Genomic DNA, 27,504 nt, shown 5'->3' with positions numbered 1-27,504 from the left:
AGGGCAGGGGGAGGCCCCAGCCAGGGCTACAAGGCACCCGTGAGCTTATGTCGGGGCCATGAGAGGAGGGAAATGGACACACTTCCCTGCCCTGCCCTCCCCACCGGCACAGTGCGCACCCTCTGGGGTTCCTGAAAGCGCCTCTCCCGTCATCAGAGACGACGGGGACGGGACTGGCGGCAGCAGCACCTCCCGACAACCCGAGCGGACAGCGCGGGGCAGCTCGGCTCGCACTTCCCGCTCCCGGCCCGCCCTCCCCGAGAACTCTCGCGAGATTCCGCCCGGCCAGCGGCCAGTTCTCGCGAGGTTTCCGCCTGGCTGCGGGCCGCGGCGGCTCCATGCGGTCGGAGCGGGAGGCCGGGCCGGGGCTGATGCGGGGCGGCGGCCGCGAGAAGTGGCCCATGGACGTCCCGCTGCGGCGGGAGTCGCCGCGCCGCGACCCGGACGCTCCGCCACGGCTGCCTCCGCCGCCTTCCCCGCCCTCCCCGCTGCAGCCGCCCCCGCCGCTTCACCCGGCGCCGGGCAAACAGCGAGAGGAGAAAAAAACGGCTCTGAGCAAAGTGAGGGGGCGCGAGCGCAGCTCCGGGCGCGAGGGGCGCGCGTGGGGCCGGGGGCGGCGTGGGGGCCCCGTCGGGAGCGTCCCTGGGGGGCAGAAGTGTGCGGTGAGGAGCGTGGGCCAGGTAGGCCCTGTCCAACAGGCTAAAGAGTCTTCCTTTCAGGAGACTCTGGTGTTTAAGCGGGTGTTTCTTCATTTGCCGAATCAGAGTGTTTATTCACGTCAGTGTTTTGAGATCCCCAGCAGCAGCGCTGTAAATTTGCCTGCCTTTTCACCTTGAATTCTTTAGAAATCGAGATTGGCTGTTGCTGTGGCAAAGCAGCTCCTGCAAGGACAAGAGCGCTTCTCTCTCCCTGGCTTTACTCGAGCACTTTTAAAAGAGTACTTACATAGAGTACTTTGAGATATGATTTATTCCCATTTTCTAAATTGGAAAACTGAAGCACTGAAAATCACTATAACTTCAGTTAAATTCCGATATTGGCAAGAAATGGAAATAGATTGTCTGAAGCTTGATGGCCATTTTACTGCTTTGTGTGCTGGCATCGTTCTGTCCCAAAGGTTTCCGTATGGTTTCATGGCCTTTATTGTTGGCCAGTTTACCTGAATGTGGTGGGTTGGCTTTGGGTGGCTGCCAGATCCTCGGCCAGACGCTCTCTCACTCCTTCCTCAGCAGGACAGGGGGAGAAAATAAGATGAAAGTACTCATGGGTTGAGATAAAGACAGATCATTTACAAAGTGCCATCACAGGCATAACAGATGCAGCTTGGAGAAAAATAATTTACTTTATTGCTAATTAAAAAAAATAGAGTAGAATGGTGAGAAACAGATTAAAACACCTTCCAGCCCTCCCCCCTTCCTTCCCAGGCTTTACCTCCTCTGCCCCCAGGCAGTGCAGGAGGATGGGGAATGGGGATTGCAAACAGAACGGACAGGACAGAACATAACTGCTCTTCTCTGCTGCTCCTTCCTCCTCCCACTCTTACCCTCCTCCAGCGTGGGGTCCCTGCCGTGTGATACTGTCCCTCATGAACTGCTCCAGGGGGGTCCCTCCCACATGCTGCAGTTATTCTGCTGAACTGCTGCAGCGTGGGTCTTCGCAGTCCTTCAGGATAAACCTGCCCCAGTGTGGGCTCTCCACGGGCTGCAGCTCCATTCAGGACATCTCCACCTGCTGCAGCATGGGGTCCCCCACGGGCTGCATTGTGGATATCTGCTCCACCATGGTCCTGCATGGGCTGCAGGAGGACAACCTGCTCCACCACGGACTCCTCCATGGGAATCTCTGCTCCAACACCTGAAGCTCCTTCTCCCCTCTTCCTTCTCTCACCTTAGTGTCTGCAGTGCTGTTTCTCACACCTTTTTCCCCTCACTCCTCTGTCTCCAGCATTGCTTTTTCAGTTGTTTCTTAAATACACTTTCCAAGCGGTGCCACCGGGGCTCAGCTGTGCCCTGCGGTGGGTCAGCTGAAGCTGCCTGTGTCCAGCACAGGACAGCCCCAGCCTCTCCTCACAAGGCCACCCCTGCAGCCCCCACTGCCAGCACCTGGACACATAAATGTAATACACTAAAATGTTGTTGTAATAAAAGGCTTAAAAGCTGGCTTAAGCTAAATATTATTTTTAATACATAGGGTAAAAAATTTGTATAGTCAATATCTATTTTTATGGTCATTTGTTAATGTCTTCTGTTCTTGGCTAAATTGCAGTGGTTCTCAAGCTCTTCATCAGAATATTTCAGTTACTCTACAATTTTACCATGTTAGCAGCAGCTGAGATAAGGAAATTGTTCCATCTGTCAGCAAGTCCAAGAAGGTAAATCAGTAGGAGGCTAATGCTCCAGTTGAGGTTCCCAATTAGAGGAAGAGCTTTTAAAGTGGAATAATATGATTTGTTTAGTCTCTTTCTACAGTATATAGATCAAAGATAAATCTCCATTTTTCTTCTATATAGATAAATCTCCATTTTCTTTTATATATACAGGTAGTTATTCGACGGCTTCCTCCTTGTCTGACTAAGGAGCAACTAGAGGAACAGCTACATCCTCTACCTGCGCATGATTATTTTGAGTTTTGCACTGCTGATCCCAGGTGAGGATGAGCTGGTTTTGCAGGTTTTCAGGTGGTTAAAACTAATTAAGGTATTTTGGAGATACCAAATCACATATTTTTTCTGTCAAGTCTTTTTTGTTGGTTTTGTTAGTTACTTAAAATATTTGGTAAAAGCTGGATACATATGCAGAGAGAATGCATTCCTGCCCTTTTCATTTACACCAGTTATTTTAAAACAGAAAAATTTTCTGTATGAATAGGACATAATTTTATTTGAAACCCTGATGTTTAACTTTCATTGATAAAGTGCAACAGACTGTTTATTGGCTCTGAGAAAAAAATCAACCTAGGGCAAATATCACAGAAGTTTTTCCATGAGTGCCATTTGAGCTTAGTTTCTTTGTTTGCTTACATGTTTTTGTATTTATTTCATACAGTTTTTCAAATAATCAAGTTTTATTTTTGTCTCATTCATAACTAAGAAAAAGAAATAGTGGTTGATTTAAAATAAATCAGAATTTCTAGTATATTTATATAATTAACTCAGTGTCAGAGTGGTAAAATATGATTCCCTTTTGAACGAAACATTTTCCAGAAGAGAAGGAACTTAACCATTAAAATAAAACAAAATAGCCTGTATGCTACATCTATGTGTGTTCTGAAAAACTAAAGTACAAGATCCATCTTGCCTGTCCTAGCCTATCTTAGTGTGCAATGAATCATCCTCCACAGGCACCAGATTCTTCCCACGGACTACAGAGATCCTGGATGTTTATTGCTGATCAACTTTGAAAGTTACAGGTGACCCCACCCAGAGCAGATACCTTTCCTTAGTAGGGAATTCTTTGTGGCAGATTACACTTGGAATGGTCTGGTTCCTGGGCTGATTTTATTTGAAAGGATACTGCCACTTCTTGCCACCACTGTGTTATTAGATGCTTAACTCTGACTATATAGGTTCTCTCAGCCAATTCCACAGTCAGAAGGGAATAAATGTCTATTTAGTGAAACTGCATGGCAGTTGCCTGTCCTGGACAGTTACACATATGTGCAGCAACTAAATAGTAGGTGCTTCAGCTTTTCTGGTGGAACACGAGGTAGATGTGAAGTTAGGAAAGAGGAGATTTTAGTGTGATTGAAAGACTTTGTAGTTACTTACATTTTTCTTCTGAACCTCATCATTCATATTTCCAAATGGGTCTCTCTAAGGCTTCTGTCCCAACTGTTCATTTGATAAGGGGAAGACATCAAAGACAAACCAAAAATTCTCTGAAGGAGGGTATCTCTGTCTTCAGTGTGTTTAGCTGCACAAATGCCAGGAAACAGTTAAAAAATTACAATTTTAACTTTCTAGAGCAATTGTTGGCATAAGAATTTAGGGAGTCAGCCATCTTAGAAAAGAGAAGGTTCTGACAACAGTTGGACATAAAAAGTTTCATTTTTCTCTCTACTTTTATGTGATGAAATTTGGAGTACTCAAAAATCTTGCTGTCTGCTCGTTTAATTGCATCCATGTCAGGTTACTGCAGAAAGATACTGTGTTTTTTCTCTCATGCTATGTTATGTGTCATGTGCTTTATTATAGCTAGGGACAGAACATTTGTGCATATATAAAAAGGTTTGTTAGATGACATATATGACACAGGAGCTCATTCTGGTAGAGAGATGAGGACATGCTTAAGACTTTTTAAAGTCATTTGCCTTGAAGAGCAGATCTTGATGATTAAAAATAACAAGTGTGAAGAAAATAAAGCTGTATTTCTTATATTGTTTTGCTACTAGACTTCAAGATGCAGCAAGCAAAGAATACATATTTTTAAACTTTTTTTTGAACAGTGATATCTCTGATATGTGTTGCTTGGATTGTCAGTTTCCTTGAGTTCAATGTATGAGCCCTGTAATAAAATAATGATCTGGGAGAAAAATGTTCTCTTCCTCCTGAGTTTTGGATCCATGTTCTCTTCTGCCTTCACAAGTTTAAGCTCTCCAGAAAAAAATGTTTTCGTATAAGTTTGAATTTTTCAGCATGAGCGGTTTTGTATTTGCTTTTTTTTTGCTTCATCTTGCTTAAAAATTATGCTTTCCTACAAAAGATGTATTTTTTTCAGAAAGGGTTTACTTTTACGAGGTTTGTATGGCTACAACTTTTTTCAGCAAACTGTGCAGTTTAATGGACATTTAGCTACAGTTCTGCAGAGTGTTGGCTTGACTGGTTATTTGTTCTTGGACTGGCCCAGGATCACTTTGCTCCCTTTGCTTGAATGCTGACGCATACCCATGTACATCTGTTTATGGTTTAGCTCTTTACATTTTCACACGCTCCAGAATATACAGTAAACTTTCAGAAACTGTAAGTTAGAGACAAAATTAATACGGTGAGTCTTAGTCTCCTCTTACCTAGCAGAGAACTCTTTCCTGAGTGTAAAGCATTGTGTTGCAGTAATCTGTCATGTTATGGACAGTTCACAAAATTTCAGAAAACTCTCTGTGGGTGTGTCTTCATACCATTCCAGCTAACCCTAAGAACTACAGGGCAAGGTGGGCATGTTCTCTCTACGGTGCCCTCTGTCTTTCACTGATGAGCTGTTTTTTAGATCCTGTTCTGTGTGCATAGTGACAACCAGTCCAGAGAATTCAGTGATAATAAAAACATGGAAAGATTAAAAACAAATTTCTTGTTATCTGACAAAAGAATGATTTGGAGAAGCTACTCAGTGAAGAGTATCTGTTTGTTGGGAAGAGAAAGGAACATAAAAATGTTTTGATGCGGAAGCAGACAAATTTGCCTTAAGAGCTGTAGGATTTCAGTTTATCCTGTGTAGCTCTAGATAACAGAAGTTTCTAAGAGCTCATTCAGATTTTTTCAACTGTGAAGTACAGACTCTTTTTTTCCCCCAAAACACTTTGTTAAACCATAGAATTCCTTGTCAGAAATTGATGTCAGAAATGATGGAGGTTGAAAATGGTTCAGGAGCAGTTAGACAACTACTTATTTAGACAAATACTTGTCTATGGAAACATCTTAAGCACAAAGATACAAGTTCTGTATTACAAAGTCTCTAGGCTGCAAGTAGCTAAAATGATACACTAGATGAAGTGTCATTGTATAGTTTCCCCTTTTTACTAAACTTTCCTTAAGCATCCTCTGCTAGTTGCTGTCAGAGAGAGGACTAGAGAGTTCAAACTATAGCTGTTTCTACATTTCTATTTCCAAGGTCTTCTCATCCTAGAGGACAAAACAAACAAGATATGAGTATCAACTCCAGTTTCTCTGTTTTTTGCAGTGTAAAGGTTATCTTTAAGTTTACAATGTCTTATTATAGGCAAGCTGTAAAACTTCTTGAAATTTCATTTGATTAAGTAATGTCATTAATGTATAACAGTTTTCAGTTACCTCCATTCAGTAAAATCATTTCAGAAAGTGACTGTTGCATTGTGTTTCATTCATTTTTTTCAGATTCATCTGGTTCACTGCATTACATTTATTCTCTCTTTTACATTGACATCAAAATAAAAAACTGTTTCAGTGACACATTCTACGGCCTTTAGGGATGTTGGATAGACACACTATCTATGGCTGATAATAAGGACTCTGCCTTACTGACAGTCTACCTTGTTCTCAGACTCCAAATATTATCTATTTTTTCCAGATACTCTTTCTTGTCTGAATGTAAATGTTTCTGAGTCTTCTAAAACTTGGGTCAAGTGATTGAGCTCTGGCCCTGCAGGATTTGGGTCATCCCTTGGGACTGGCACTGAATGCTGAGCGCTGGGACTCGTTAAGGGTGTTGTGAGGTTATAAAAGTAAAAAGATCTGAACAGGAGCTTTGCTTATGTGACAGCCAGTCAAATAGTCGATGCCATGCCATATATCACAGACAGTAATAAAGCTTCTTAGAAACAAGACTCCTCCTTTTCCCTTCATAACTGCTTCCCGACATTCTGCTTGGGTTTATTGTAGGCAAATAGCAGTAATGCTGTAGTGTGGTGGTGTGCACCCAGGAACTGCGGCTCTGAAGGGGCAGCGCCTTTAGAGTGTTAAGGGAACCACCACTACTATGTTCTGGATGGAATGAGTGACAGTCTGTTATCACAACTGCATAGTTCAGCTTCTCCTCTGCCGGGCAAATTGTCCTCATTTATATCTGTAAAAAGGAAAGGCTAAGTTAATTTAAAATTATGCCAGTTTCATCCACTATGTGAATGACCACAGAAGGTCAGGGACAAGAGGATGAAGGCCAGTGGATTTTAGCCTGACATGACAATGTAGATTATGAGTTATCCATTTGATCAGAAATTATTATGTAATATATGAACGGATGGAGGATTCTATTTAACACTCCAAAACTTAGATGTAGAGATCTATGTATTTATATACATATAAGTGTATATGTTTTTTTATTTATACACACCATGTTTGGTAAATTGATAATTACTTTTACTAAGAAGTGATGGCTGTTTTTATAGTTTACATGTTGCTGTTTATATTATAGATAGCTATTTCAAATTGCTTTTCTGTATACCAGTCTTTTTACACAATTGTGTTAAAAGATACATTTTAGAAGAAGTAAACTATTAGAATGTGCTTGTCACTAAAATTACTAAAAAAGGGCTTGAAGATATGATAGGCTAAATATTATAGAAATACATGTAACCTAGAAGATTGAATACCCCTGAATGCACAGCAGAAAACGAAGAAACAGTGTGTTGTACTGAAAAAATGTGTACAGTCAGACTCATTTGGGTTATTTCCATAGAGATTGCTCTAAGTGATATCCCAGAGATGCCAACATCATGTGCAGTGCATCTGTCCAAAAGATGATACGGATGGAAAGCAGCGTTATAGACAGCAAACATGGCAAAATAGAACCAGCTGTCTGATTATAAAACTAACCATGGAACCTCAAAACTGAATTTCAAATCCCAGAAGAAATCTATGCTGGTAGATACTTTAAAAAAGGAGGAGACACACAAGAGTCCAATGACCCTTCTGTAGGACCGAGCCGGAAGGCAAAATCCTGAAGAGCAAAAGCTGTATTTTATCCAGTAACTGCTGAATACTAATTACAAAAGTAGAGCAGGAGTGTTTCTTCCTAGGAGAGGGTATTAGCCACAGGGTGCCTGTGGCCTTGTGAAGCCCTGTGCATTGTTGGCTGCACAGTCATGCTGGTGAGTTCTCGGTGGGCAGGTAAAGAGGGAATCCAGGGTGGGGAGCCACAGTTGGAAGTCAGGTGTCTGAAACCCAGAGTAAGAGATGGTATTTTATACGCAGGCCAGTGCTAAGCATTTCCAATTTGCTAAGTTTAGTTACCTTCCCATTTAGAGAGTGAATTTTATGCATTCTTTTAGGCACACTACAGATTTTGCTGGGTAAGAAGCATAAGACAGGGTCCCCTCCCCGGTGCTCAGTGATCAGGCTTTTATACAGGAAGTGCTAATTTGCGCTAATTTGACAGCTAATTTGCACGCATACAAGAACCAGCTCTTTATTTGTAGAAGTGGCTCCATCAGAGAAGGAACCTGTAATTGCTAAGCGTTTTCACAGCCGTATTTCTACAACCTCCTACCCTGATACATAGCAACAATAATGGACAGACAATCCTATTTATTGTGCTTCTGTGCACATCAGTATCCTACTGCGCACAAGCATGCTTTTATATTTTTGTATGTTTCTGCTGATGTGAGTGAAGTTCTTGAAAATGTTAATAATGTATAGCAACAACATTGGATCCCTTATTTGCAAGGTAAATTCTAAATCTCTGCTTCCCAGAGTCCTGTTTGTATATTTCAGACTCAGTTTTTTCTTAGTAATAAATGCTTAATAACTATTATCAAATGTTTCTCTGTTTTGAAGGATACTCACTCTGGTAAATCTAAGCTGAAAATGTTAGAAAAACATGACGTTGGGTACCAGGAAAAGATTGTGTTGCCAAAGCAGATGAAACAGACGGCAATGTACATACTAGAGGAAACAAGGAAGGAATAAGTCTTTGTATTTTCAGTTCAGTTTCATGATAGTTATGTGGCCAACCATAAGGTTCCAAGTTACTGCAGGAAAAAAAAAAAATCCAACTATAAGATGAAGCTGTTTACTGTGCACTGAGACAGAGAAGTGCCACAATAATGTAGTGGCTGGGACATTTGTCTGAGTCCCAGTCTTTGATGTATGGAACATTTTGGTATTTTACAAAAACTGGAAATGGATAAAACACTGAAATAGTTGTTTAGGCTAGGAACTGAAACTCAGTTTTTCAATCTCAGATAACAATAACTGGGTTGAAAAATAATGCTCCCTCAAGATTCCTGGTTTTGTCCTGTGAATCTTTAGCACTTCAAGTGTATAATCATACCAGTCTCTAATATCAGGCCTCATTTAATTTGAAACATCAAAGAACATGAAATAATCCTGTTAACTTGACAGAGAAGGAAGTTTACTTCTTCCTGGGAGCCACCAGCTATCAGACTTCTTCACTGTTCCAACCATTAGGCAGCACAGAGACATTTCTTCCAGCATAGCTGTAAATTGCCAGAATAAAATTTCCTCCTTTACATATACTTTTATGCCTTTTTAAAAGATATTTTTTTAACTGTGTGAAAAGTGTTCCTTTTTTTTTTGCTTTGAAACCAGTGAGAAGGAAGCTGGCTTGTTTCATCTGCTTTGCATCTTAGTGGTAGCTCCACAGCAACCCTCCAGATACATTGTGTTGCATGTGCCAACTGGAGGTTTGCAAATCTGATCACAGAGGATTCCACAGAGTTTGCAGAACCCCGTGACAAAACACAGCCACGTGTCACCATGCTCATTTGGTCGAGCTGTCTAGAGGTTGCTTGCAAGTGGTGTGTAGCCGTGTGGCATCGGTGTAGGCTGTGGCTCGTGAGGGAGCGTGCCAGGCCTGTAGTGCCTTTCAGCACTGCTTTGTGTCAGCAGCATAGCCCTAGCCATGCCCTAGCAGGCATTTCTGTGATTACCTGCTTATAGTTCAGTTAGCTCAGTGCTATTCCGATCCTAGAATGTCAAAATATAGTGAGTATATATGGATGAAATAGCTCTTCCTTGGAATTAGAAGGTTTATCCTCTGCATGCTGTAGAAACACTCCGTAGCTGGTATTTGCAAAATACCTAAACAAAAAAAGCTCTCAAGTTTTTTTAAACATTTCTTCTGGCTACAATATCAGACACAAATTTGGTGGGTTTACAAAATCACTGGTTAGTTATTGACAGCACCCTCTTCTTCATGGTCACCCTCTAACACCCAAAGTAGAATCTGTATGGATGCACATTTGAAAAAGAAAAAATGACTTGGTTTGTTGAAACTATGTTGCTTTAAGCTGCCACATGTGTGGATCCTGTGATCCAACCCATATTTTTGAGCTTTCTCACTCATTGTGAAATCTGATTCTGCAATAGTTACAGAATTGAAATACAGTTACAACTGTGTGTGTTCATTGTCTCCTGCTGCTGGTGGTGAGTTTGTCTGAAGACAGGCCATGTGTGGCAGTAGTATTATGAACACAGGTATTTTAAAGTTATGTGTTCAGGTATGTTAAAAACCTGGTGTAATACGTAGCCATCGTGGAAGGCAGTTTAAGCCAAACTGTTTTATATCATGGTTGCAGGGGTTTAAAACACGTACATGCTATATACTTAGCTGATTCAATAACTTAGCTGATGGGTGGTAATTCATTACATTACCTCAGTTTCCCTGTGGTTGGTGGTGTGCCAGCCCTGAGATTTTTATCAGGCACATTAAACATTTACCCTTGGAGTGGGATCTATGCCAATAAATTCTTGAAGAATCAGAATTATTTTAGGTAAGTCCCTGCTCTTTCATTTGCTGGAAATGCTTTGGATTTTCACACTAATGGTTCTTCACAGTTAGACATTGCATATATATTGATACACATGTATGTCAGATGGAGTTTATTTATTTGTACATAATTCAGTGGATTATCTTGCCAATTGTTAGGTTATTTAATTGTTCTTAAAGGTGGAAATCTCTTTAAATACAGTGGCGGCTTGGCAACTGCCCTTTCACTGGGAGCTTTTACTTACCTTCTCCTGTTTCAGTGACAAGACTTTCTTAGCATGCCCAAAAAGTTCCCCAAAATTTTATGCCCCAAATTCCCCAATATTCATATCTCTTAAATCATGAAATACTAGACTTAAAGCTTTGGTCCTGCACAATAGAAGCATATGCTTTGCAATTTAGGGAGGCAAAACCAACTAGAAATATTTCTCAGTTCAGAATAAATTTCACAGTTGCATCCAGGAACTCAGTTGTTGAGTTACTTTTTGTCATAATTATAATGAGATATGTCTATGTAAAGACTTCGATATGCATGTTTAAGGTAGCCATTTCTCAAAGAAGATGAGAATTGCAGTGTGCTCCTTCTAGTTTTACTTTTTTTCTAGTACTGAACAGAATAATAAATAACAGAAATTAAAATTGTTTCTTGTTGCAGCCTTTATCCTCATCTCTACTCAAGAGCATACATTAACTTTAGAAATCCTGAGGACATCCTTCTTTTTAGAGATCGCTTTGATGGCTATGTCTTCATTGATAATAAAGGTTGGACTATTTGTAAGATACTAAGTGTGCATATATACATATACCATTTTAGAACATTAATTTACTTCCTTTTTTGCTAATTATGCCAGTTTTTTCCTCAATATGTTGTCAATTACATAAAAATATATTAAAATATAGCACTTAAAAGATAATGAAGTGCAAAATACATTTGTCCATGTAGTCTTGCTTGTCTATGTGGTATGCATGCTTTATCCGCATTCTTGTACCTTAAGCAATACACTATCAAGATCCTATTAAGATAAATACCTTATGCAAGCTTCAAAATTCATCACAACAGTAATTGAACACATTGCAAGCATGAATCGTTACATCTTCAGTGCGTTTCTGTGAGATAAAGTTGTGCCACTTATTCCCATTTTGAAAAAGCAAGACAAAAACTTGACTTCATCTTTGTGGTTGCCCACTTTTTGATATGTACAGCTTGATTTAGAGCATTTGCAGCCATCTTGAGTTGAGTTCCAAAGAGTGACAGAATTGGTTGCCATCTTTAAAATGTTCAGTCTGCAAAAATTTGCCCAACAGTAAAGAAAAACTCTGTAATGTAGGTGTGTAGCATGAAAGTAGCATGAACAGCCATAGCCAAGAAATGGTGCTTTTCCTTTAGCAGTTCCTTGCCTCAGTCACTCACACCATCTGTAAAAAATTGCATGGGTTTTATAAAGCAGACATAGATTTGTGGATTTCTTGTATAGACATTGTCTATTCTGTACACTCAGTGTTGTGGAGGTCCTGTGAAAAGTAGTCCTGTCCACTCTTACTGGAGAGTTGATCTCTGAAGAAGCTGTCTGTCTAACAAATTCCTCTTCAGCATTTCCCACCTGAGGTATTTTGTAGGCTTCTAACGTAATCAGATTTGGATGGATTTTCCTAGAGATGGAGAACAACACATTCCTCATATTGTGTGATTCCCAGATTTCAAATTTGAGCTGTTTAAGATGAAAAAATGGAAAGAAACTATTTTTATGATTCTGCCAAGACTTCACTTTGCCTGAATTAGGCACATTCTTCAGTGTTATGCTGGACTGAAGCCAGAATATTCTGTACATTGCAAAACTGAGCTTGGGCCCAGCTGGCCAGTTTGACATGAGTGTTTGTGCAAATAGCACAGGTTTTGATAACAGGTGCCCTCTGGTGAGGCTTGTGGCAGCATTGCATTTATGAGGCTAAAATTAAAACAAGCATTCCCAGATTCAGTTAAGGTTAACAAATTTTGTAGCAATTTAAGCCAAGTTTTCAGTGGACTTGAGCAAAGCGTAGTCTTGAACCTGCTGCAAGTGGAAATCAGGCAAAATTCAAAAGCAGTTCTGACTCCAGTCTTTAAGGCAGAATTCAAACCAAAGAATCCATGCCAGTAAACACAGACAAAAAGTTGTGTAGTCCATCATAAACAGAAAACCAGAAGTTTCACACAATTCTATGTGCCGAGTTTTACAGTTTGGGTTCTGAAAGTAGGCCGTATGTTTTATTATTGCAGAGTACCTAGCATTTATTTATTTTTTTAAGCTTTTTGGCAACAAAACTTTACAGAAGCAACTCAATTGTTTCAGATTCATTTCCCAGTAGTACTTACTGGGCTGGGATTTTATGTAAATTTTTCTAATCAATGAACATAATATCTATGAAGAATTAAAAAGGAATTATAAAGGACAATGCAAGAATTTTACTGTGCAACAGTAGTCGTGTTCATTTTGACAATCTTTGTTAGCATGTCCAAAAAATATTTAATGTTTATGATTATAACTAAAATATACCTGTGTTTTGTTTTGAATCCAAGATACTGCTACATGTAATTTTTCATTAGAAGTTTAGGATGGGATTGTAGAAACATTCACCTTGGATCTCAAGTAAGACTGCCCAACACAAGTTTCAAGAGTTTTGAAAATCTTACTTGAGTATAGGGATTATTTCTCCCCCTCAAAAAATTAAGCATTGATCTCTTTTAAGGTTTGGAGTATCCTGCAGTGGTTGAATTTGCTCCATTCCAGAAGATTTCAAAAAAGAAGCTGAAGAAGAAAGATGCCAAAGCCGGGAGCATTGAAGATGGTAAACATATTTTTTTGGCGTCACAGTGAAAAATCTGTCATGCATTGCAAAGTATTAACATAATTCAAACATTTTTCTTCACAGATCCAGAATATAGGAAATTTTTAGAAAGTTATTGTGCTGATGAAGAGAAAATCTGTGCCAATCCTGAGATTCTTTTGGGAGAGATTGAGGCCAAAACAAGGGAACTCATTGGTCTGTTTTCTTGATTTTTCTTATTACTGAGAATATTAAATATCTTATTTTTATATCTTTATGATATTACCTGCAAGAGCTGACCTGTTCAGTCTAACAGATTGAGATTATTGCAGTTAAATTTTTGTTATCCAGCCAAGTAGTGGCAGGAAACACTCCACCTATTCTTTTAAGTCTCTATGCATGGAATCACTTGACTTCACTGGAAGTTTTGCATGCACAGTGGCTTCAGAAATAGGTCCTTAATACTTCTGAATACTTACAGATGTATTAAAAGATGGAAGATTTATTTTTAAAAGATAAAATAGCTGAATACTTAATAATCGATCCCTGATATTAACTGCTTTTATTGAGAAGCATGAAATGATCTTTGTTCTCACAGTGAAGATTCTGCAAAAGCTTTGAAAGTAAGGCAACACCTTGTTTTCTGTATGCATGCAGCATGACTGTCAGAGTCTTGGGGGGAATCTTTAGTAAGATCAACACTGAAATCTCCAATGCCAGTATGGAGCTTTCAGGTTGACATGGAATATTGATCTGCTGTATCTCCAGGTGACAACATGTAGAACACTTACTGTTTCCCTAGGTGTGACAGTCAAGTAGGAAAAAAAAAATCGTCCTTTGCTATTATTTCTTTACAGTGTAAGAGTAGCCACCTCCTTTTATTAGAATCATAGAATAGAATCATAGAATCGTTTAGATTGGAAAAGACTTTTAAGATCATCGAGTCTAGCCGTAAACAAACCTGCACTGCGAAGTCCACCACTAAACCATGTCCCTAAGTGCCATGTCTACACATCTTTTAAATACCTCCAGGGACGGTGACTCCACCACTTCCCTGGGCAGCCTGTTCCAATGCTTGACAACCCTTTCGGTGAAAAATTTTTCCTAATATTCAATCTAAACCTCCCCTGATGCAACTTGAGGCCATTTCCTCTTGTCTTTTCTCTTGTTACTGATGTTTGAGAGTTGACTGGAGAGACTTGGAACTTAGACAATTTAGAGGAAATTGAAATGTTAGAAGTATGGACATTTAGATAATTCTGTTATTAATAAAACTTGTTTGTTGCTGTTCTAGATAGGGAAGTTCCCCAACAATTTTTATTTACCCCAAACCTTCCCTAGTATTTGACAGTAGAGTAAAAGCAGTCAAAATTTGTAAGAAGTTTACAATTTCAAGAAAGATTATTAACTTAAAAATATCAATGAAAATGATTAGTCTTGACAGTTGCAGATTTCTGAGTAACAATATTGACTGAAAGCAGCTTTACATTAGGGGTTTTAATGTTTTGTTTCTCTTTAATCACAGGAAATCAAATTAGTTGCTTTATTTTTTCTGCTATTTAAAACTGTGGCTGTTACTATCAATATAAAAACAAAGATTACTTCAGTGGCTAGCATGTTTATAGAAAAATTACATAAGGGTTTAGTTGTATGTCCAGTTTCAAAGGTGTTATTCCTACTGAAGTCAATACAAAACATGCCCAGGACTTTGTTGGCAGAATTGGGCTTCACATTTTCAGCATTTCTCTAGGTAGTGTTACCGCAAGCCAACATGTTTTATGCATCACGTCAGATGCGTTAACTCATCAGTTTCAGTATGAGAGATAAAACAGATTTTCTCTATAACAAGTTGAAGATAAACTCATTCTTCTGGCTTGTTTGTAGAGAGCAAGATAAAATATAAAACTGCTGACACAGATCTTCATTTTGTAATTTATTTTCTTCTAAAATTTCTTAAACATTTTAAGAAAAACCTCTTAGATTTTTATTTGCAGTAAGGCCCGTAAAAAAGATGGGTGAGATTCAGGTTTGATAAACATTATTTTTTTCCCTCCTCTTTTGATAGTACTCATCACATTGCCTCTCTCCCTTGAACTTCAAGTTACAATTTCTGATTAAACCTCTTGCACCACAGCCTTAGTCGTGACTAGGGTCAAGTTCTGGACTCTGAGTGCAGTTTGTCCTCTCCCCAGACCCTCCAGTTACAATCTGTGATCGTTTTCAGCACGTAAAAGTGCCCAGAGGCGGACACTGCTCAGACAGGGGAATTTACAGGAGCAGGAGAGAGAGGCAGAACTGCAGATCTGAGGGACTGGTAGGGAGGGTGCTGGGGACCTAAAATTTGTCAAAAATTATGGGCAGGTGGGAGAGAGGGGTGGGCAGCATGGGAAATCTAGGGATAGAGGGAGGGAGATTTCAAATCAGCAATCTTTTTTGGTTGTTGCTTTTGACCATTGATCTTTGCCAAAAATAAATACAGAATCCTATCAAACCTTCCCATTCATAACTGCATAACAAGGTTATTAATGAATGGGTTGCCCCTAGGATATTCATCCTTTCAAGACAAAGACATTCAAATGTTTTTGGGATATGAGTTTTGTCTAGATTTTGGCTATTCCATTTCACATTTGATGAAAACTTTTTTTATTTCTTCCTTTTTTTCTTTTATTTTTTCTTCCAAATCCTGTCATGCATTCTAATAGTGACATTTTCTTCTGATTTGAGGAAGAATCCTATACATAACTGTAGAGCAATTTCTAATAGTAACCATTTTCTGTAACTCTATCCTGGGACATCTAAGACTGGCAAAATTTGTTGTAACTACTCACACCTGTAAGTACATGAATTCAAGGTTGAATTCAATATTGGCAGTCACAAATGCTATACATTAGACAGAATTTGATGATGTTCTCCAAGTTTTGTATAATTTGGGGATGGGTCAGGCAGGTGGCTTAGGCTAGACTTCAGAGTGTGGAGACAGCTCTGTAACGTAAGAATGGCTGTGTGATCTAGTAGATGAGGCATTTTATTTGTTACTTGGGAAGCCAGAGTTCTACTGAATCTGCTGATACTTTGCTATGTCACCCGGAACGAACCACTTATCTCTTATTCATCCCATTTTCCCATGGAGAGGTGAATGATAAATGATTGTTAAATGGAAATACTATATAAGAATGAAAATGTTTCCTTCATGATGTACTTAGAAATCTGGGATTGAAAAGTGCTATGTGAGATTACAGTATGTGGGCTGTATATGAACAGCAATATGTACAAATGATGTGTATGAACAGCAATGATGTACAAAATTAAGATATAGGAATAGATTCTGAACACATTTCTTTCCTTTTTGGTGAAATAACTGTTTGATGAGCAAGAGAAAAAAGCCATTCTCTTGAACTGAAAAGATACGATTCTTAATTAAGCATTAAATTATCACGCAACGTATCTCTGTTGCATCTAACCCTAACAGCAAAAAAGCAACAAAGTGTTTCTAAAGGAGAATGATGGGAATACCTTCAAAAATATATAAACCAAACAGGTTTATTAATTATTTAACTTCCTTGCAGACAAAGCTAGAAAAAAGGGGTTAGTACTAAAGTAAAGAAATGAGTACATATTTTAGGAGTTGAACACTACATCACAAATTTTTTGTGTTTTAGCTAGAAGAACAACACCCCTTTTGGAATATATTAAAAATAGAAAATTAGAAAAGCAGGTACGTTCAGACTTTTGCCTGAAGTTCAACATTTATTGTTTCACATGGTTTTTCGTTGGACAATTTACAATTAATCATTTTGACCTCTTCAGAGAATACGAGAAGAAAAAAGAGAAGAACGAAGGCGGCGAGAATTGGAGAAGAAACGTCTGCGGGAGGAAGAGAAAAGGAAGCGCAGAGAAGAAGAAAGACGTAAAAGAAAAGAAGTGGAGAAGCAAAAGAAAATTTCTGAAAAAGAAATAAGGATCAAGGTACCTTAATGAAAAAAGATTATTATTCTGTTGGAGTTATCCAGAAGTTCCTTTGGTATCTCACTGTTTATTTAGTGTACTACAGTACAGTGTGGAGATACCAAACCAGTTTTGACTGGAAGGGAGAATAATTTAGGGTTTTGACTAAGTAGCGTTGTTTGAAAGTATGACTCATTGCCTTAGGTACAATGATGTGCTGATGCAGTTACAGCAGGTAACTCAGATATCTTTATACAACACTGCCACATTCTATGCCATCATAACCTGACAGAACCAAATTGTTCTGTGGCAGCGTGTCGGAAGATTATTGCAAATATGTCTTTAACACTTCCTGTCATGTAAATCTTCATCTAGCCATATGTGTGGAGAAGTTTTCGTGTTTATTCTCAGAAGTGATGTATTCTAACAGTATGCTTTAACCAAGTTATAACAAAGTCTTGCTAATTTCAAACTGCACTGCCTTATAACAATCAGAATGGATGTGCTTTTAATGTCTTCACTTAGGCGGGTGTATTTTGTGCTATTAAGTCTGGACATTTAAAACCTTATTTGTATAAAATGACATAGATAAAAAAACTATTAATCTGAACTAAATTTTGTGGTATTGGAAAGGCTTTATAGGCTGTTTTGAAGAGGAAAATTGGTATGAGCCTGTAGCTTAACACAAGGACACACAGACTCACTCCAGATCTTGTGGTGGGGAGAAGCCACAGAGCTTCTTTCCTCTTCCTGGACAACAGTTTCTTTCACCTGGATGTATAAAAATAGTAAGTTCTGAAGCCAAATTACAGATTTTTCATATCTGGGCATAAAGAAAAACACTCTAGAAGTTCAAAAGAAAGGGACTTTAAAATGTATTACCCAAAATTGGTTATCTGAACCCCCCCCAGTATTTATGACATATGTGTGGTGATGTTGCCTTGAAAGTTAGTTCTGTCTCCAAAACAAAAGGGAAATACTATCTGAGGGAAACCTTACAAAAGTTTTAAATATTGGAGAAGAGCAACCTGTGCTCATTTCAGAAAAACTGGTGGATTAAAAAGACTGATAAGGTGTTCTGCTTATTCCTGAAATGTTAGAGAAATAGTTTGAGACAGTTGGTCCTTCTATAAAGATAATTCCTGGAACGCTAGACACTGCTCAAGCCTTGTGTGGGTTATTTGTTGTGAAAGGAACAGTCTTCTTGGAAATATCTAAGGTGAAAATGTAATGTGATCTTTTCTGCTAATATAATTCTTTTTTTCCTCAGGTTGCATTTCTGTCAGGGTGTATTTATACTAAGCACCTACTTCTATATGCCAGTCTATGCCAACTAGTTCATGAGGCACACATTTTATATATAATATTTCAAGGAGTGAAGTATTAATCCTGCTCTCTTTGTAGCATTGTAGAAGTTCTACTTCTTATTTTATTGGCAATACCATTGAGCTCTGTTATATGATTTCTAAGAAATCGTAGACCATGATAATGTCTTTATATATAAAACTCAGAAGAGTAGGTAAGTGCTTTCATATTTAAAAGTGTGCAGTTGAATGCCTGTGAATGACTCTCACTCCTTAGCAAAAGTAAACTACCCTTTTTAAATAACTTTAAATTTCATACTTTGTAAAATACATTCCTAGCATTTAAATAAGGTATTTTCAGTCTTAGTAGGTTACTGATATATTTAATACATTGTTAAAATATCTATTACAACAGAGGAGAATAATTTTACATCATAATATAAACAAATATCTCTTAGCTTCTCAAGAAGCCTGAAAAAGGAGATGAACTGTCCAGTGAAAAGCACAAAGAAAAAGGTGAAGAAGCTGACATTGAGGAAAACAAATGGGATAAATCACCTGGATCTGGGAGTATAAAATCCAAATCTTTGGAGGCTTCACTAAAAGAACTTAAGGAAAAGTAAGTAATATTTATCTTTTAGGCTTCAATTTAGATCCTAAATGCTTTCATCTGAAGGCTTAAACATAAGTGGTGCATTGACTGGGTGTTTTGTCAGAAAAGAACTTATTCCATTCTGTGTGTGAACAAATCTCTCACTGTCCATTTTGTAAAAGGTGTTTAGTAACAGCTTACTGACCTGATGGCAGTATTAGGGGATGCAATTTGGTTTTTGTGAAATGTTTTGAGATACGAGATTGGAAGGATTTCTGCATGAAAAGTCATTCAGAGTTTCATTGTTATTTCACCTGTTCCCCATCAAGAGCTGAGGTAACGCCCTCCTTCCACTACTGATTTCAAAGACTAAATTGGTTAGGATGCCTTACTTTTCCTTCACACTTGGTTTTGCTGCAATAAATGTATAAATGTGTTTGATAAACAGCAGACTAGTTGAGGTATGAATGATGGCCTTATGATAGATACATGCAGAAGGCGCTCTCTGTCTCCCACTGCCTTTTGTGTTACATATGTAATAGTAGGAACAAGAATTACAGCTCAGTTGTACTACTACTGTAGCCTGGAAATGTCTTACAGATGTTTTCACCAGTTGGTTCTCTCTCTTGTCCTTTGGCACATATGTCCCATGGCAAGCAGGATTCACCCATAAGATATGTATGATACATAACTAAGAATAATATGCTGCTGAGATAAACAATACTTTGTTCTTCAGTAGAGTTTTTTAGCTAAGCTCTCAAAAGTACTTTGTAGTACATAAGGACAATCTTGAGCATTTAAATAAGTTATGTAAGGTATTATATATAAAGTATTAGAGGAAGTTTGGATTGTGCTCTAGGAGCCTTGCAGGCTAACCTGCCATTTCTGAGTAGTTTAAATTTTGTCTTTGTCCACATAGGTTCTTGATTTTTATGAAAAGTATGCAGGAGCTGCAAATGTTCTCATAATGGCAAATAGAAAAATAAAGAAACTTTGAACACTGGAAAATAAACCCACTGAATTTGCTAATTGAAGAAATGGTTCACTAATAATAGCCTACATGGATTATTCATCTTTTTTTGTCTCTAAGGACTTCAAACATGGGCTCAGTGTTTCAGTAAGTTGAGTATGTCCTGAAAGATGCTGAAACCTTCCATTTCCTCTTCTCTAATGGAAATTGAAAATATTCAGCAACTCTTTTGCTGATGTTCTTCAACAAAGGAAACAGAACAGGGTCAACAGAAACACTTGCAGGGGCAAGTCAGTTATTTGCTAATAAAGCTTTTTATGTATTAAGCTTTTGGTGGTGCCATATAACATTTTTACTATTGATCCTGTAAGTTTAATAAGGCATTAATGTAGATTTTCCAGGTGTAAACCAGAATCCTTTTGGCTGTGCAAGTACAGTAAGTGTTACCTTGTCTTTCCAAGTGCTCACTTCATCATGATTATTACTGGGTGGGATTAGGTAGCAAGCTATGAGCTATTTCAACTGGATCGAGAATGAAATTTGAAACTACTTTGACTCAGAAATCAGTAATAAACTAACTTCCAACTCTACATGCAGGAGACTGAACTGCCTGTTTGAAACCATGTTTTAAGGCTCAGTAGCAATAGCTTTCTACCACAAATTAAAACCTCAGCAGGTGCATGAGTGTACATGGTCACAGAAGGATTTGAAACTATACCAAACAGAAGTATCCTTCCATTCCCTTTACTTCCATTCATTTCTGCTTTCTCTTTCTCTGGCCATGTAACTTTCTCTTCTACCTACACTTGCTTACCCCACCATTTCCACTCTTGCCTGCCTGTCTGCTGTGACTGAATTTTAGAAAGCTACTTTACCCACTCTTGACTGGAGTTGTATCCCTGTCACCTGCCTACCTCCAGGCACGTCCATTCCTTCCTCTCCCACAGTAACAGGCAGGGGAAGAGACAGGTACCAGGCAACGCTATGGCAACGAACTGAGATGTGTCTCTCTGGCTTTTTGGAAGGTCATGCTCTGAGCCTTGCTAGGGCTTGGAGTTAGTGTCTAGAATAGTATAAATTAAGCATGAAACAAAACAACTTATAGCCACATACCCCTTGAGAGTTAACATAGGATTTTATATATAGCTATCCATGCTACAGGTACAGTATCTCTGTAATTGAGATTGATTCAGGTGTCTGTGACAGCTGGGACATTGCTTCCTCTTGGTGAATGTGTTATGCTGACACAAGCACAGTCTTGCCAAATACTGAATAACTTACCTGTCATTCAGGTTTTGTTGTTGACCTCCAGCTCTTCCCAAGATGAGGCCTCTGTCTTGGCAGCCCCACCGATGCCCAAGTTCATGGCAGAGGCTGACAATTTTCACAGTTCTGTTATTTAAAAAAAAAAAAGTGATATAGAAAGATACACTTTTATTGATATTAAACCATTCCAAATGAGAAGCATATTTGATCACTACACCATTAGAAGATCTTCATCCTCTCTGATTCTGTCTGCTAATTCCCAAAATGTGAGCAGACTGTCAAAAGCAACTTTCCTGTTTGAATTTTAAGTATTTATATGTATGTAATATATAAAAAGAAACGGCCTGTATTTGTTCCTTTTAAAGTTCAATCTATTCTGTAACCTTTCTTTGTTATTTGCAGTTTGACTGTATGAGAGAAGCACCCACTTGCTGAACAGAAACAATGAAGTGAATAAGAGCTGAGAATTGTATCAGACAGGCAGCAAAATATTGCAAACTAACAGTCTTTATAATATAAACCCATTGCAGTTTAGCAGAAATTAAGTATTATGTTATGGTAAGGTAATGATCTTTTGCCTAAATAAAATATGCAAAGGTAGGCTAAATTACTTGATGTAATAAACAAAAGCCTGGAACATAAGTGTTCATTTTCACAAATGCCTTCTGCAAGTTGTGGTTCCAGTGAATAATTTTTGTTAGACAGAGTCATAAAACTTTACAAATTGATACATGATACCTGCACAATTCCTTTGAGCCCTGAATGTTCCCATTCAAGGGAATCCTCATATACATGAGTCACCTCAAGAACAGGCCACAAGAGCTAATCATGCAGCATGTGTTCATGTGAGGAGTATTGGGGAACTATCTGTGAGTTTGCAAAGAGGGATAAAAGTTGAAGAATGGGCTTTCCACAACAGTGGCACAGAAGTCCGATTTTGCTTGCAAAGCTTTGTCTGCTATTTTGAGCTGAATGCAGAGTCAGGGTCGGGCATACATGGATGAGATTTGGCAAAATTGCACATAACCCCTTTTTAATGAGAACAGCCTTGCCATACAGTTGCTCTAAATACTGTTGAAGTCAGAGGAAGGCTTTGTATTGTATCCTTCAGCAGCTTATTTTTTACTGTTAATTGCTTGGATTTTCTGTCTTTTTGTACATACTCATAGGTCACAAAATGATAGTGACAAAGAGCAAAGAGATTTGGAGAGAAGATTTCGAGAAAAAGAACCTGAAAGACAAAGGTATCGATTGGATGATGGCAGAAAGCATAGAGCTCACTATGAGTTTGACAAGTTTGTGAGAAGGAATGAAGAAGAGCTGAAATGGGGGAAAGGATACAACCAAGACAGAGGAAAGAAAGGGAACTACAGCTACAGCTTCACTGTGGAGGCAGTAGACAAACTGGGTAAAGAGGACAAGTGTGATGACATGGCATCCAAAAAGGAGCGCATAAGAAATAAGGTTCTTTTATTCATTTAGGATAATCTTTCATTAGTTAAATACGCTTCAAGGTCACAGGCTTTACTGTTGCAAACTCAGCATAAAGATGCTTTTTCAATAAAAGCAATTCTTTATTTCATTTTCAGTAAAACCCAGACGTCTTTCTGTTGTTATCAGAGAACAACAGCAGTTAAAATACGTTAAGGTTACAGGTCTCTGCTCATTCATATTTACAATACATAGAAGACTTTCTGTCTTCCTTTCAACCCTAGCATTTTCAGAATGCTATTCTTGGAAGCCTTGTATTTTATGAGTGTATTACAAATTGCTATACTTATAATCTGTAATGAAATTTTAAAACTATGGCATGCTAGTCTTTTAAAAATGTACTTCCATTACCCAGCTCATAAAGTAATTATATTATGGATTGGCCAGGCATTCCTCAGTGGAGGAACTATAAGGACTTAAATAAATGTTGTGTTTAGAGGGTGCAAATGTGAAAATTCTTCAGTATTGTATATCTGCCAGCAAGAAAAGGCTGTCATTTGGTTAGGACAAGTTATCCTCATGATTGTTGTCAGGGAAAGAGCAGGTGCAAAACCAGTGCAAGCGGGGCCTGTAGCAGGGTGTGGAGTAGAGCTGCCCCTTATTGTCTCCCAGAGACATGGGCATCAAGTTTTCTCAGGCTGTCTGATTTCATGGATGTGCCAGGGTCTTTTCAGGACGTGGTTCTCCTTGTCACCCTCATTCTCTTTCCCTTCTGATCCTCAGTTTTCCACAAAAGAAACACTGTTTTGTGTAGAAATTTATTCTGCATGTGAATCTCTTCTTTCAAACCAAGTGACTGATCTGTGATGTGGGCTAAGGCTGACAAGGATTAAACTGGTCCCGTGCAGAGGGAGTCTGTACAGAGTGTGCGTAGAGCAAGTCCAGGTGGACTCGCTGTGTGTGTCAAGTAAGTCACCTTTTGCGGACACAGAAAGCCTGGTGTGCCCCGCTTCTTGTTTATGCAAAGGTCAGCTGGGCAGTATGGGTGACATTTATCTGCACATACACACTAGTTACTTTCCACGTATGCCCGTGGCTCAAGCTGTAGAACAGTCAGAAAAATGGCTAGTTCAGAAACAGGAAGATGGGCAAAACTGTTTTCCTCATGCTTGCCACACTGCCATTGAAATCTGGCGAAATAATCTGCAACCTTGGAACTGGATGGTGGGTCTTGGGGGCCTTTTGTCAAGCCTTAAGAAGCTGCCTCCTTTTATTTCTTCCCATTCCACTTCTGGTAGCTCGCTGAGTCTCTGGATTAGTCCACACATCAAGTGCTAGATTTGTTCCCTAAACAGAATAAGCAATAGCAGTAAAGTTTTTTGCAGTGTGGTGACTCTTTTCCTTAGAGTATTTATCACATAGATAAGAATTAAGGGCTGAGTTTTCCAACTTACCTATAGACTTAACAATGCCAACACAAGTTTTCAGGCAGAGATTGAGGTTCTTTCTGAAGTTTGTAAGAATCAGAAAATGGGAAATTTCCAGTGTAAGCAATAGTTGTGCTAGCTTTCATGCAAACTGTGAGGTACAGAGTCTGTGATATGAAAAATTATTTGGACCCTTTATCATAAACTTTCCAATGGGCACTGTTTGTGAGGTAGAAAGATACGGCATTTCATACCTCACTACAAAGCACTAACTAGAACGATCTAGTTGTATGGTCCAATAGTGAATCTTGATATCTGGTCTAAAGAGATGGAGAAAAAGGTGGAGCAAAAAAGACAAAGGTTAAGGAAAAAGAAAGAAAAAGGGAAAATGCATATTGGGAATAAGAAAAAAGAAAGAACAAAAGACCAAAATTACTTCAAATTATGAGGGTAATTGAAAATTAATATAGTTTGATGTAGGGCAATTTCAATGCTCTGACACTTTTAAAATAGGCTGTTTAATTTTGTTTGCTAAACTTAACACAAGGCTTAGGTCAAAAAGCTCAGGTTTTGGTGAATAGGTTCCTTCATAACATTAAAAACCAGTATTTGTGAGAGTAAAATACTCTTACCAGGAAAAGACTTCTGCAGCAGAGTTTCTAAACAGTATGTTTTATTATTGAAATTTCAAGAACAAAAAGTGCTGTCAAGAGCTATGGAAGATCACCATTTGCAAGTTTGAGGTGTCTTTTCCTTGTAAACTGGCTCCTTTTTCCATTTTCCAGTGATCAAATCAGTGTGTGTATGATTGGGTCACTCACAAAGCCTTGTGCATGCTCAAATTGTACTTACTTTGTTTATTATCAGTGAGTGAATTCCCCTGCTCTCATACGCAGCATGGAAGGCATGATGAAATGGAGCAATTTTATTTTGATATGTATAATTCAAATGTGCATTCCATGTTTAAAGATTTAAAGAGCACTGCACACCTATCAGTTGGTAAAGTTCAGTTGAGGATAATTTTCTAGCTGTTACCTGCTAAACTGTTCTCTGGTTTGTCTGATTTCTTTATGCTTATATTTAATGTTTGTCATTCATCTGCAGAGTTGCAAGTGTGCAGGCTATTGTTCTTCTCAGCTGATGTTAGTGAAAGTAGCAACATTTTTCAGTTTTACCTGTAATACTGAGTTTGATAATTGTCTTCAGTATTTCTCCTTGTTTATGTCAAATGTATCATAGGATCTTTAATTTTTACAGTTTTCTTCATTTATTCAAAATGCTTGGCTCCCAAGAATAGTGTTACAAACCAAACATAGTAAATACTCAGTCAATCTTCATTACACTCCATTTTTTTCCTGGGTCTTATGAAATGTAAAGTGTTTTAACACAAAATCTACTTTCTTCACAAACATTCATAACTTTAAAATCCCACATGTGTATCCCACACAGGTTTCTCGGAGTGTTAACCACATCTCCTTCCTTCTAGGATCGCCCAGCCATGCAGTTATACCAGCCAGGAGCTCGCATTCGAACACATACGGGATCTACAAGTAAAAGCTATGACTGCAGTGGGAAATCCTTTGAAGATGCTCTTGATAAAAAGTATGAGGCAGATAATTCAGCTGGAGGTGGTTCTGAGAAGAGCGAAGAAGCAGAATAAACTGGAGGAAAGACTTGTGAAAAGGGATGGACTCAAGATTCAGTGTCATCACAAAATATCCATAGGCCTGTTTCAGAACTCCACAGGCAACTGATTGCACCAACAAAATTGTAATAGCTCTGCCTCTTACTTTCTGTAAAATAAAGGGAAGAGTGACTGGAGATATATAAAGTATCTTACAGCGAAGGAATATTGTTGCTTTTTTACAAAAAGCAACACAAACAGTATTTGCCTAATCTAAAAGCAGTTCAATATTTTATTAGATTTACCTTGAAATAGAAAACTTCTAATAGTTTTAAATGAGTATTTATATGAGACTTTTCAGGAGCTATTTCACCTTTTCAAGTCTAAAGAAATGAAATGTAGATTTGCATCAGTTTGAAATCTGAGGCACTTTAAACGTATTTGGTGCATGACACGAGGGTCACAGGACCCCTTCCTGCAAATGGCAGCGGCGGGGGCTGCTGCGGGGGGTTGCAGTCGGACTCGGTTGGACCAGCCCCAGGAGGAAACTCTGGAGCCAGTAGCGTTTGCAGGATGAGGCCCACAGTTTGCACAGTTGTGAGAAATGTCCGTTGGTATCTGTACCTCATTGTGTTTACATTGTTTTTCAATTAACTATAGCGTCAGATAAGTGTTAGTGCAGCTACAAGTATGTTGTTAGAGAGTTTGTCATTTTCTGAGCCACTTTTGCCTTTTATGTTTTAATAGATTCCTGTGCTTAAAACAGAAGAAAGCTAATGCAAACCTCAGCACTTAAAACAATATATCTGGTTTTAATAAATTAGCTGGTTTTTATGTTTTTGACACTGACTTTTAAAAAAAAAAAGTGGTTGTACAGTGATGACTTTTTATATGCTAATGTTTCATATAAGTTGCAGTTGCAGGATTTGGAAGATCTATAGATACATAAATGTTCTGCAGTTCTATTTGTTAAAAAACAAACATACATGAGTGTCAACTGCTAACTACTGTTTTGTAAGATCTAGGCCAAATTCTGCCCTCTGCAGGCACATATGTGTGTGTGTATATATCTCTCTCTTCCATTGGTTTCAATGATAGCCGTGTGTTTACAGAAGGGCAGAATATGTTCATTTATCTTTCATGGCTGAAAATTTCTCAGTTGTCTGAAACTGAGACCTGCTTTGTCATTGAAGTTAAATAGTAAGATATTAATTTATTTTTACATCCTCTTTAAACATTTTATTATTAAGCATAACATCTAATTGTTCTAGACTGAAAAATTATTTATTGTATTTTCCCTGATATTAAGCATTAAACAGAATAAAAGCAAAAAGATTTTGACTATGATGTTGAGACGTGATCTTCTGCAATTTTCTCATCTATTACTCAGAAAAATTAACTAAGATGCTATGCTACCTTGCATTCTTCAGAAGTATATAAAAATACAGTTGAGAAGAATTTTAATATCAAGCTAAGTGAGCTGCCAACTGAAATTACTTCAAGCTTAAGTAGAACTGCTGTTAGAGAATCACTGGGGTTTAGCTCCATCTAAAGTTTATCTTGTTTGCCAAGTTTATCCTGACTGCAGAGAAGGGATTTTGTCTTGGTGTCCTGGCCGAGTCAGGCAGCATTGGTGCAGGGCAGGCTTTCCCCTCAGTGAAAGAGGCCGGATGGTCCAAAGAGAAGGAGACTTTCCAGGAAAGTTCTTCTGCAATAGAGCCAGGC

General features: G+C 38.5%; 1 protein-coding gene across 7 annotated transcripts; it reads left to right on the top strand.

Annotated features, from left to right (window-relative positions):
• The first annotated feature begins 308 nt into the window (after positions 1–308).
• UPF3A (UPF3A regulator of nonsense mediated mRNA decay) lies at positions 309–27,139 on the top strand. 7 transcript variants are annotated; one of them, XM_074815205.1, is made up of 11 exons: positions 327–560; positions 2,540–2,646; positions 3,340–3,408; positions 11,071–11,177; positions 13,143–13,241; positions 13,326–13,436; positions 16,880–16,935; positions 17,028–17,186; positions 18,928–19,088; positions 22,467–22,541; positions 25,642–27,139. In XM_074815205.1, the coding sequence occupies exons 1-11, from the start codon at positions 339–341 to the stop codon at positions 25,907–25,909; spliced, it is 1,434 nt and encodes a 477-aa protein (XP_074671306.1). In that variant the 5' UTR covers positions 327–338; the 3' UTR covers positions 25,910–27,139. The 7 variants fall into 7 exon arrangements, with proteins under 7 accessions (XP_074671312.1, XP_074671306.1, XP_074671305.1 ...); XM_074815204.1 differs by having other exon boundaries at positions 22,467–22,761; XM_074815206.1 differs by having other exon boundaries at positions 22,467–22,705; positions 25,642–25,905.
• The last annotated feature ends 365 nt before the right edge of the window (positions 27,140–27,504 follow it).

The sequence above is a fragment of the Strix aluco genome, chromosome 2, assembly GCF_031877795.1.
Source record: "Strix aluco isolate bStrAlu1 chromosome 2, bStrAlu1.hap1, whole genome shotgun sequence".
NCBI classification, from domain to species: domain Eukaryota; kingdom Metazoa; phylum Chordata; class Aves; order Strigiformes; family Strigidae; genus Strix; species Strix aluco.
This window is presented reverse-complemented; position numbering and strand designations above follow the sequence as displayed.